The following is a 12862-nucleotide window of genomic DNA, read 5'->3' on the forward strand; positions in this document are numbered from 1 at the left end:
AAATGCACGAAGTAGTTGACACCATCTTCACGTTGGCAGGCTCCTAGGCGACACGAGAGGAAAAATACTTTACTGAAAGTGTAAGTGTGTGTGTGTTCGTGTCGTGTGTGCGTGTGTGTGTGTGTGTGTGTGGGTTTGTGTGTTCCTAATAACCCTTGTGTGTGTACCTATGTTACCTTTGCTTTCGAAAACCCGCAGACAAGCTCTTTCTCTGTATAATGGCTGTGTATACATGTTGCGTAGGTGTACAGGTCTCTGTAATGTTAGATATATACAAGCGTGTCACTCAGAGTTCTAGTGTGCACACATATGTGTGTGTGTATGAAGGTACTATGAGTGCATTTCCGTTGTTCGTGTGTTTCATGCAGAAATAATGCCAGAGGGCAAAAACAGACATCTTATTCAGAGAGAAATCAAGAGAAGCAAAACGCGATCAAAACGTTGGCGAGGAAATACGCAGGGCGTGAATCTCAGAAGCCTGCGCAGGGTTTCTTCGGTCTCCGTAAGCACGATAATACCTACTTGTGCTGTTCTTGAGACACCTCCCCCTTCCGTGTGTGTATGTCTGTGGATGTTCATTTTTTAGCAAATCTATGACAGATAAATTGTGTATAGAAGTATTATTTTGTGTGCAGGTGTGTGTGTATATGAATGTATATATATGTGTGTGTGCCACGGAGGCTTCTGCGCGGTTTATGCGGGGGAACAGAGGCACGCTGTATGTGTTCCCACACAAACGAGTGTGCGTGGGCAGCTCGAGTGTCCCGCACAGGTATGAGAGAAGGGGAGGTGAGGGGGATTCTATGATCTTTGTAAGCACGGAGGCACACGGCTAGTGAAAGGTTGTATTGCGTATTAACTGGTACGCAGTCGCAGTATGTAGATCCTGCGACTATATATATATATATACACATACGTATGTATATACATATATAAATATATCGCGGCTGCGTATCGTTTGCGTTATGATCTGCACATATAAGTGCACCTACATTTGCTTCTCTTGCATATACATGAGAGGCTCGAAGTTATTCTACAGGAAGAGGTGCTGTTGTTTGTGTGGCAGCAGCGTGTGGGGAAAGGGGGTTGCTGTTTTTGTGGCAGCAGCGTGCGTGGAAGGGGCGCTGCTGTTCTTGTGGCTGTGGCATGTGTGTTCATCAGCGTGCCATTATTCTTCCCGTCATACACGCTGGTCCCTTTCTCTATGTGCCGTCATCTGGCCCTGCTGCTACTTATGTATGAGGTGTTGCCCACGCTTATTAGTTCCTAGTCTATGCTGGTGTCTACAAAGACGTATGGCAGTAGTATTAGAAGTAGTAGTGATACTACGAGTAGGAAGTATCGTGGTACCTGTGTCAGCCGTCCTATGTTGATAATGTAATTGTCGTGCTTGTAAAGTATATGTAGCCGTAACAGTAGTAGTACTGGTATCAGTAGTCTTACAGGTGTTGCAGTACTACAGTACTAGTCGCGGCAGTAGTAGTAGTAGTTTCACTGCAGTACAGTAAACCTTGTGCAAAAGAAGTAATGCGGCTAGAGTAAAATGAGACGAAGAATGTCTGGGACGTTGGAGAAACGTATGTGCACAGAGAGAAGACACACACATTGATGATCATTATCAACGCAAAACCCCATACCTCATACATATTACACGTACTACGATTAATATATGATACGTGTATATATATGTTATATGTGTATATATATTGTGTGTCCGCATGTGGTACTACTACTCTACGTTGCAGCAAATATCAGAAGCTACGCAGAGTGCTGCTCAGTTTAGGTGCATATCTGGAAATTATTCACTGACAGCGATGTACGGGAAGGCGTATAAACACAGCGTGTGTACTGCGTACCTTCGTGAATTGTAGCACACATACGTGACTAGGTCTCGACTGTCGCTGCCATCGGCGCCTCTCCTGTGGCAGAGGCACTTGGACGGTAGCGCCAACAGGAGTGATACGTTTGTGGGCATCGTGTATTATGCCTCGCTCCCGTGGACGCGCTGCCAAGCGGTCTTCATATCTCTCTACACTTCGTTCAGTCTGTGGGGGCGGGGGGGGTGAAGGCAGGGGCTGGCGTTGGTAGCGTGCTCATGCACAGGCTACACCCATACCTATACTCAAGTGCACACATACGCACATACTCACAAGCGCAGAGACACATACATACACATACAGACGCAGAGATGTATACGCAGACACCGGCAAGAGCACAAGCACACGCGTACGCATGCGGCAAGCACGCGCCCGCGCGCGTACACCCGCACTCCGACACACGCCATTACGCAACCCACGCACGTACACACACACATACACACACAGAGGCCACTGCTTTACATGTCGGTAGAGCTCGCGTCTCCGTCTAAGCTACTCGGCCCTACCCACAATGTCTCTTGCCTTGTTCCTGTGCAACTTCTATACGTAGATATATACTTTTCTCCAGGTATTGTCTCGTATGTGCTATTATAGGTCTCATGCAGCAATTACGTTCATTTCTGCGTGGTTGTATGTCGCCTGTAATCGTTAGTCTTCTCGTGTGGCCGTTCGACAAAGTGTAAGTTTCTCTCTTTCTTTGTGTTGACAGACACATGTTGACAGACACACTGTCACTCGCCTGTACAGACAACATGCAAACACTATATATATATAGTGTTCCCACATACATATATATATATATAGTGTTCCCACACATATATATATATATTGTTCCCACATATATCTATATATATAGATATATGTAGACAACATATGTAGCTGCAAAGAGATGTGATAATTTCATTCCCAGTGGCGTATTAGCGGATAAACACGTACGTTTACGTTTAAGACATACCTCAATAGAAGGAAAAACAAAAAAAGATTTAAGCCTTTGATCTAATGCATACTGACAATACCAGTAGTAAGTGGAGTCTGGGGTGTGCTGCTTATTTGGTAAATACCCATGAGGCATGCTTGCGTACATTCATTCAACTGTTATCACATCCCAACCCTACATCGTTCTATATATATGTATGTATATATATATGTATATATATATATGTATATTTGTATATTTGTATTTCTCGCCCTCTCCCTCCCTCTCTGTATGTACGTATTCGTATTGAGTTACGTACTATACTGATATGAGGTCTTTACATAGAATCGGGGTGTTGTTCGCGCTGGGTGGACCACTGGTCAAATGGCTTCTGTTCAGCTGTGAACCCCTTTCACTCTTGTGTTTTCCTCCCTCCGTCTACACTTTATAGAAGTATATACCGATATATACTCATATATGTCTATACAATCGTGCACAGTCAAAATATATTTTGAATGTACAAAGTCTATACATAGGACATGCTTAGAGTTTCGCATGAATGGGCCGTTGACCACAGAGCCTGTCTTTCTCTTGGGAACCTCCTCTTTTTTTCCTTTTCCTCACTCTGTCTACACTGTCTGAATACATATGCCTATACATTCATATACATATACATACTCATATATATAATACATATACATATACATACATACATACGTACATGCTATGTATATATACATATATATATGCATACATATACATATATATATATATGTATATGTATGTGTATATATATATATATATATATATCCGTGGATAATTATAAGTATTATGACTAAGACGTCTCTTCTAAGGGCGTATTTTGCTTTCGTACAGATAGATGAGTGGTCACGGGACGTGTTCATCATAATGAATGCTCGCCTGCGTTTCGTATGGCAGAGTCTCTTGCTTGGTGGTATGGATGGGCCAGACGATTTGATAACTATGTGCAGTTGTCGTGAACTTGTTCGTGCGTTGCTGCTTATTATCGTATATGACTGCTGCAGGACTTTCATTTTTCCAGCGTCAAGACAGTTGTTGCGGCCATGGAGAGGATGAAGCAGGAAATCCAATAGGCCCTGCTGCAGTGCGGGAGAACGATGCCTCTTCGGATGCTCTTACTGTCGAAGAAATTGAACAGTGTCTTTATTCTCTGGGTGATTATAATAGCTACTTGCGTTTCAACCGGGAGCCTTGTGACCGCATGATCAAGTAAGCTATATATATTGTTGTCCTCACATTTTCTACGTGTGGGAGAAGCCCTCGTGAAACGTGCACGCCACCGTGGGATGTGTGCACGGCTTCGTGTGGCTGGTCGCTCCAGTTGTCATAATAAAGTATATATCTTTTAGCAGAAGGAAGGCGTTTTGTAATATTGGCTGACGTTGTAAATCAGAGACATACTACAGCGGCTGACTTGTGTGCATGCGGAGGACCTGCCTGTGTGGTGGCCTAACAGTTTTATGCTCAACGCCGCGCGCTACTGATATAGCAGCAGCTGCTGCTGGTGCTGGTGCCACGGTGCTCACCATACAAGTTGAAATAGCTAAGAGATTGTCACGAGTATACCCATTGCCAGCACAACAGTGCGCCCGTGCCTTCTTTGTTTGCAGATGATTTAGAAGTTGCTGTCACTAATGTTCCTGTTGCACATATTTTTTACCTTCTGTGAAATAGGAAGCTGCTGCTGACGCTGTGCTGCTGCACATGTGAGATAGCAGAGAGAAGTTCTTCTTGGTGCTGCTGCTGCTGCTGACGATGTGCTGCTGCACATGCGAGAAAAGAGAAGCTCCTCTTCCTGCTGCTGCTGCTGACGCTGTGCTACTGCACATGTGAGAAAGACAGAGAAAAGGTCCTTCTTTTGCTGTTGTTGCTGACGTTGTGCTGCTGCACACACACACACACACACATCCAGCATGTGAGGGTATCTTGAGTGGTAATGATCTCCTGCGCACCATTGCTGGTCGTCGTGGTCTCACTGCTGTTGTTCATGGTGGTACTGCTGCTGTGCGCGTGGGCTGTTGCCCGTGTCACTTCACTTGTGATTAGCTTGTGTGTTCGTGGTGTTTGCAGTAGTAATGGTGTTGGTGGTCGTGCTGCTGCTGCTGCTGTTCTTGGTGGTAGTGGTGGTGGTGGTGACCTGTGAGAGGAAGTTGTGCGTGTGTGAGTGATTGCATGCAGCTTTCTGCGTCAATACTTTGATCCTGCGGAGCCGGAAGAAGGTTATTCCTTGGCTATATCATCTGGCTGCGGAGGTGCCCGTCTCACACATTCTCACAGGTATGAAGGGAAGACACATACGGTAGTAGTTATGACATCAGTAGAGGAATTTGAGACACTAGTACGGGTAATATTCTCAAATCATTATTACGCACCTCTGTGTCTCGGCGCATCTGGGCAGCGTGTTTCGTTTGGTGCTCGTATTTACATGTAGGAGCCGGAAAATGCACAGCTGGAAGCTATTTGTTTTTTACTTCCCCTTGCTTGTGTACACGGGTAGACGCACTCATATGATAGTATACTAGCAAGAGTAATAAGAACTGCGTACCCTGTTGTGAGGAGGTCTCCCCACGCACCACTGAGAGACTATATTTCAGTAGCTGCGTTAGTAGTGGTAGTAGTACTATGAGTATCAGCAGTACCAAACAAGGAGACCACACACGCGTAGGCAGTAGAGCGTATCTGTATTTGGAGTGCTACAAAGAGCAGTAGTACTAAGGTACCGCACGCTATGATAATCGTAGTAGAAGGAGGAGAGGTCCACACGCGCTGGAAGCAATCGAATCGCAATAAGAGTAGACGTTTTTGTGATCGGAAGAGATAGTTCCACTGTAGCATATAGGATATAAACGCTTTAGTGTTAGTGCCGTAGTGGTAGTAGTACTAGTAGTAGTGGTAGTAGTAGTAGTGGTAGTAGTAGTAGTAGTATACTAGTATAAAAGTCATAGTGTCACCATCAGTACTAGTAGGAGTAGTAGCAGCAGTAGACGTATCCTCGCAGAACAACACCAGCATATATACATATTTGTATATAATGTACAACCGCCACACACGTATATACATACATACACATACATATACATACATATACATACATACACTTATAAATATATATATATATAAATATAGTGTAAGCCCGTATACGTACGTGCCTTGGATGTGGACGTACTTGTTTGACTATGGGAAAACTTATACATTGTGCATAAAAAGATATCAGGCGCGCTTGTGGCTACACACAGATATATATATATATATATATATATATATATATATATATGCCTGCGACAGTTTCTGTATCGTTTCTGAAGGTGGTATAAATTCCACATGACTCTGTATGCGCATGTGTAGGTAAGCCACTTCCTCACAACATGCGCGTTGGTCAGTACATTTGTATGGTAGCCCATGACAAGGTCTGTGCACATGGCTCTTACAAATCGTGTGCATGCCTCATTCGCTTTGCTGTCTCTAGCATATATAACGGAAAAGTTTGCTTTCTGAGTTGCGAAGTACAGAATATAGTATGCATACCAGATCGCATGCTCTCCATCCTCTCTGTTTCGTGGGGGCACGTATGTGTGTGCTGTGTGTGAAACGATTGTCTGGTGTTTTTCTCCTTGCTGTGCAGCCGCCAGTTCGTCTTCGTGCTGCAGTCACTCACACTGTGGAGGGAAGTTTGCGGCGAAATGTTTGTTCTTTGGCAAATGGCAGAGGCAGACATGCTGCAGAGTGGCAACTTGTATAGACTACGAGATACTGGTCAAGGGCTCAACCGGTAAGTATGCAGACAAGAGAAGCCAGCAATGTATATAGACTGCGAGATAATACTGGGGAAGGGCTCTACGGGTGAGTAGGTAGACATACGTAAAAAGTGAGGCTGCTGTTAGTTTTTCACACCACTCTCTAATGGGAATGGAGGGAAGCAGGCAATCTAGCGATAATCTTGCGGGCTACGCTACTGTCTCTCTTCATATTTCTAGGGAACTGTATGCATCCGTACAGAAATACTACTCACATGTGCACATAAATATAAGGATATATATATGTATAAATACTTATGTTGCTCCCTCTCTACATACACGTATATGTATATATATATCATTGTATACACATACATGTAAGTGTGTGCATACTTACCATATTTGAAAAGGTTAGAAGCAGCACTGTTAAATAGTAGGTGCATGTGCGTCTCACAAGACGGAGCATCAGTGGACATACGTGAACTACCACAACATACGTACAGCACGCAAGGAGATATTCGTGTTTGTCAGAGATTAACCAGAACTGCACACGTGAAAAAGTTCTGAGCCCACTCGGCCTTGTAGCCAACAAGTGTAACGTGGAAATATTACTACACGAATGTCCAGAGGCTTCTTTGGAGAGGAGATTCCGTGATGATGTCGCTGAATTGCGTGGTATGCGGAAAATCATTTCTCTGATGAAACGAGAAACACACAACGCGTTCGTGGCAACAAGTCAAGAGTTTCTACAGACAGCGGTGGTCCTGCAGGCGAGGGCGATATTAGCGGGCTGAAGGATGCTACTGCTACACATTTGATTGCTAGGACAAGGACGCAGACGGGCAGAAACCACCACTGGCTTGCCTGCCTTTGAAGATTGGTGACTGTTATATATATGTGTACATGCATGCACAGAAGAAGAGTGTATGTCTTTACGTGTATGCGTGCTGGCACGCAGTGGCTTTCTTTCCGAAAGGAGCTGTTCCCTCAGAACCTCAGCGCTGTGCTGCTATACATGTGCTCATATGTTATTCGTTGTCGACAATCCCTATTATTTCTCTGTAGACAACACTCTTTGTTGCATCTCCTGTTTTCACCGATCTCGATTCTCAACGAGCTCTCGTCAGTCAGCTGCATTCGGTTGTTTTCTTTGCGATGCTTCATACGGAGAAGTGGAGGATCGGAAGGAGGAAGGGATTGTAGGCGTCTTCTACTGTCATGGTCGTCAGTGCGGGGGCTGCTAGTGCTGAGGCTGCTTACTAGTGCGGAAGCCGCTAATGCTGGGGATGCTAGTGACTGGGTTGCTACTGCGGGGGATGCTAGTGCTGGCGCTGCCTACCAGTGCGGGGACTGCTAGAAGTGGGGATCTTTACGCTGGGCTGCTTACTAGTGCGGGGGCTGCTAGTGCTGGCGGTGGCAATACTGGGGCTACTTACTAGTTGGAGGGTTTCTAGTGCTGGCGCTACTTACGCTGGGGCTGCTAGTGCTGGCGCTGCCAATACTGGGGCTGCTAGTGCTGGCGCTGCCAATACTGGGGCTGCTAGTTGGAGGGTTTCTAGTGCTGGCGCTACTTTTACGATGGGGCTGCTTGGTAGTGCGGGGGCTGCTACTGTGGGGGACGGTGGTGGTGGGACTACTAACGCAGGCGACGCTAGTGGTGGGGTTGTTATTGCTAGGGTTGCTAGTTTGGTGAAGAACCCAACTCTTTCATTCATTGGGTGTACTACTCCTTTCTCCTCCCTTCCCTCCGAAATCGTATTTATATATCTGCGCTTTTCACGTGACTATGTTGCAGTCCTCCTTGAGAGTACAGCTCTTACGTAGTCTCCTGTAGTGTGGCGCACTCCCGTAGTGGAGTTATATTTGCTCTCGCGCGCAACATTGTTCCACCCCCTCTGTACGCGACATATTCTTTTTCAACATTCTTGCTCTCTAGTAATTTTTATGATAATGTACAATATGTTGCTGTCATGAACAGGAAACACATTGGGCGTTATGTTTTTTGTTATGTCTGTCTGCGTGAGGCTGCCTCGGTATGTAAATGTTTGTTGAAAGTAGCACCTTCACGGAGTTGCCGTGGAAACTGTTGAGTGCCCTTAGAGGAGGCTGCAAGTGGTTTACTGCAATTCGTATATTTCCCCTTCTTCCAGTCCCTCTCGCAATATTAAGGGAGGAACTGTTTGTATTTGCTTGCAAAACATATATAGCTACCTAGTGTGTCTCACCTGTTTTTCAGTTTCTGTGTTATCATATGCACTTCTCTAGTTCTTTATGAAACTCTTTGTTGTTGCGTGCCCTTCACAGAGTGCAGGAGTGCCCCCGCGTGAGCCGGGCGATGCATGCGATTTTAGAGCGCGTGCAGCGTCTCACTACGCAGTGGGTCGGTTCTGCAGTCGTTCATCTCGGAGATCATAACGTCCCTAACGCATTAATGTTCATAGATAAGTATACTCAGGTACGTTTCTCCAGTCGTATTACGAAAAAAGACATTCCTAGAGGAGGCTTTCTTGGCATCTTTAGCGCGGACAGTAGCTTATATGTAGCTCTCTAGTATTCTTGCAGGTATGTATGTCTGTGGTTCGTCTCTGTATTTGAGCGGTGATGACGTCGTGTGTAGGCATACCACATGCATATATGCCTCCTGTATAGTGCATATGACGTTCTCGAACACCACTCGCAAATGTAAAGTATGTGTGACGTTCTCGAACACAACTCGCAAATGTATAGTATGTATGACGTTCTCGAACACCACTAGTGGAAAGGGGACGTATAGTCACATTTCAAAGTGTGACGCATCAAACGTTTTGAATTAACACAAGTTTCGTGATGATGTGCAGTGTTATTGCGTCCCTCATAACGTCATGTGACGCCGCTGCATGCGCTGTTTACGCAAACGGAGGAGGAGGGAGAAGCATGACTGGAGTCATAGCTATGGTGACAGATATGCATATATATATATATGCATATCTGTCACCATATGTGTGTAGTAGTCGGTGGTACTGCTCCGTTTTGTATTCTGACCACGAGAAGAGCTCACAACAGGAAACGCTATTGGAAATGGCCCGCAAAAAAAATCTCGTGGTTTAGTTACACTGGAGAGGAGATATGAGGGGTATGAAGTGATGTGAGAAACGCAGTTATTAGTGACCGTGGTGCGTGGGCGATGGTGTGCCAGTGCGTCTGTGCAGCAACACTCCTGTTCGTAGTAAAAGTTGTAGTAGTAATAATAGTAGTAGTAGAATTGGAACTAGTAGAAGTAGTAATAATAGTAGTAGTAGAATTGGAACTTGGACTTCTATTAATGTGTGGTACTACTGTTAATGGTGGTAGCAGGAATACTCACTGGTGCTTACTGTGTTAGTGCATGTGTGTGTGCTACACTTCTGCGGTTTCAGTCGTCGTATGTTTTTTTCCGCGTAGGTTTCAGTCTTCGTGCTACTACGTGGTCTTGTGCATCTTACGTGAAGATACGTACAACCGTCTGTCGTTTCACAAGGGCAAAAAAGCTCGGTTGTCGTTCCCTAATATTTTAGATCCTCTCTCTTCTCTCTACTGGGAAGCACATGTGTGTGTGTGCGTATGAGGCTCTAACGCGTGCGAAAACCGGATGTTGTCAGCAAGAAGGATGAGCTCGTAAAAAAATCGAAGAATACCACTCATCAATAACACACAACCATCAGTGGAATCGACGAGCATGTACTGGCTTCTACACATTTCAAGACACGTCACTCAACGAGGATTCGTACCGAGCTTTGTATTGTATATGCTTTATCTGGAGTGCACGACATTTATGTATATGTAGATATTGCTGTTCAGCCGGTCTATTACGAAAAGCATTCTATCGAAAGCGCAGCTGCCAGCATGGAGGCGTTTTGAGCCTCTGCATACATGCGTACTGGGGAGTACACAACGTATCTGTGTGTGCGTATTTCCACGCCTCCTTCTCTCGTCACGTAATCTCTTCACCCACACGCACGACAATCAAAGAGAAACGGTATTATAGAGATGACCACGTGCACGCGTATACAGGGACAACACCTGCCGTAAATGTATACGCCTACGACTGCCCCCTGCTCTGCCCTGAATGTTTATATTGAGCGGTGAGGAAATACGTAATATGAAGGGTCACATGCGTGAGAGGATGATCGGCCATACATTGTGGTCTACTGCACGTGCACTCGAGTCGCTAGCTACGTCATATTGTGGGACATGATCGCCCCTTCACGGTGGCCTGATGCACGTGCACATGTGGATTCTGCATTCGTACGTGCGTCAGCAACGGCCCCTGTACAGGCAGCGTCTGTCTGTATGTGGACAACGGGCTAGCTTTGATGTAGGTGATTTCGTTTAGGCGCGTCGTGTGCGTGTCTGTGCTCCGTAAGCCTGCTCTTGCTCAGTGCAGGAAGGTGCGTTTGCTGGCGCACGTCTCCTTCAATGGTACTTGCGTCCTGGTCCGTTCGACTCATCTCGTTGAATCTCTTCTCTCTCTCTCTTGTTATGCTCTTCTCCGAGGAAGCGGAAATGCGCTCGAGTTCGTATTTTAGTGCACAGCCGTGTCCGCGCAGCCGCGCCTAACTGCTCTTGCAGCTGTACATATGCAGAGCCGTGCCTGGTTGTCTTAACTACCGTGTGCTGCAGGTACCCCGTATTCTCGCACCAGTTGTGCTGTGCTTGGAAAAATTGCCTGAGTTGTATGAGTCCAAGCCCGCGATGCGCAACTACTTCGACAATCAGTTTGGAGGGCTACATGCGCTCAGGTAAGGATAAAGCTATGCTTTGTGTGCGTGCTGTCGTCCTACTGTCTCTTCCGTTCGACACGTACGCGCACAACGTCTCATATTTTGCTACGCTGTGCGCGTATAGTACCGTACTATCTTCAGTGCAAATACGCACACAACGTGTCGTAATTTGCTATTGTTCTGGTGCTGGTCAGGGTGTCGAGCTGAAAATAAAAAAAATTTTTGCGAGCTTACTGCTTGGTTGATGTCCATGCGCCACTGGAGTCCCCGCGTAGGGCGCGTACACACAGACTATATATAGACATCTGCACCTGTATGTGTTGCGCACTCGCTTGTGTGCGTGAAACCGCCAGCGTACTACATTCAGGTGAACGTAAGCGGAAACTACCTGACAGCAAAGCGCGTGTGAGAATTTGTCTTCTGACAGATGTATACACCTCTACACACTTGAACGGGAACATGTCTATCTGAGGCTTTATCGTTACGCAGGCGGCACGTAGATTACGGTTCTTGACTCCCTTTGTGTGAATGCCCATCGCCTTCGTGTCCCTCTTTACGCAATATGCATGTTTTTGCTCTTCTGAAGCAGTGCAAGAACAGCGCGCGTTGTCGCTTTACTTCGTCAGTGGGGAATACCTACACTAGGGAATCACTTTTTTCGATAGTAGCGAAGAGGACTCACGACAGTCAAGCCGACATCTATGGCTGTGCTCTTTGCGCTTTACTATTGACGTGAGCATTTGCACATACCCCTGGTGATAGGGAACTTCGTCTGCTTCTTGATTATAGTCTAGTGGGGCTGTTGCAGCAGCAGCACCTGTATAGCTTGCCACTGCTGCCACACAGTTTTTATTTTGATGCGGTGAATAGTTTGTGCGGGCTCCACCAGCCCTGAGGTGCGGTTGTGTAGGAGTGTGTGTGTCTACGATTTATGTAGATATCTGTCCGTTTACAAGACGGTTGAAAGATATCATTGTTTGTCTTTCTTAATTGTTGTGTGCGTGTAGGTTGCGTGTGTTTCTGTACATTCCTATATACACCTGAATACTCCAGATTTTATCAGTGCATTGAATGCTCCGGTTTGACGGTCTTCGTGCTTCAGAAGATGGAAGTGTTTGACGGGGATGCCTGTTGGTCTATTGCTTTTGTGTTTTTTTCAAGGAAGCGCATATTGTGCGACTTTTTTCGCCACGCCTTCGACGGCAGCGGAGCAGACAACTTCTTCGATGCGGGCAGCTGCATCGACGGGCGATTGACAAGTGCGTGGAACTGGTGCTCCACGATAGAACGAAAGTCGTTTTTTCCTGCTTTTCTCCTCACTGGCTTCCAAGGCTTTGATGGAAAGTTCTGATACTGCCCCAAAGTCTTCCGCCACGCTGAAGCGTTACACATACAAATCTGATGTTTGTATATAGCAAGGTGTAATGTAATGCGTGAGCGCGCGAATGTAAGGTTTTCTTCAACGCTGTATATGCGCGTGCGCAATCTGGCAGAATGCGTATTTGAACGGTTCTTGGCTTAGCTTAATGCGTGTTTTTTTTTTTATCGTGTATG

The 12862-nt window shown here is 45.9% G+C and overlaps 1 protein-coding gene across 1 annotated transcript in view; it reads left to right on the plus strand.

Annotated features, from left to right (window-relative positions):
- Positions 1-12659, plus strand: part of LOC131479262 (UPF0652 protein-like) — a 28801-nt gene extending 16142 nt beyond the window's left edge. The window contains 8 exon segments of the mRNA XM_058659808.1: positions 369-413; positions 416-502; positions 3840-4044; positions 5014-5112; positions 6458-6604; positions 8874-9024; positions 11208-11326; positions 12470-12659. Of these exon segments, the coding sequence (XP_058515791.1) occupies positions 369-413; positions 416-502; positions 3840-4044; positions 5014-5112; positions 6458-6604; positions 8874-9024; positions 11208-11326; positions 12470-12659 (1043 nt within the window).
- The last annotated feature ends 203 nt before the right edge of the window (positions 12660-12862 follow it).

Source organism: Ochotona princeps, unplaced genomic scaffold (genome assembly GCF_030435755.1).
Source record: "Ochotona princeps isolate mOchPri1 unplaced genomic scaffold, mOchPri1.hap1 HAP1_SCAFFOLD_2988, whole genome shotgun sequence".
NCBI classification, from domain to species: Eukaryota; Metazoa; Chordata; class Mammalia; order Lagomorpha; family Ochotonidae; genus Ochotona; species Ochotona princeps.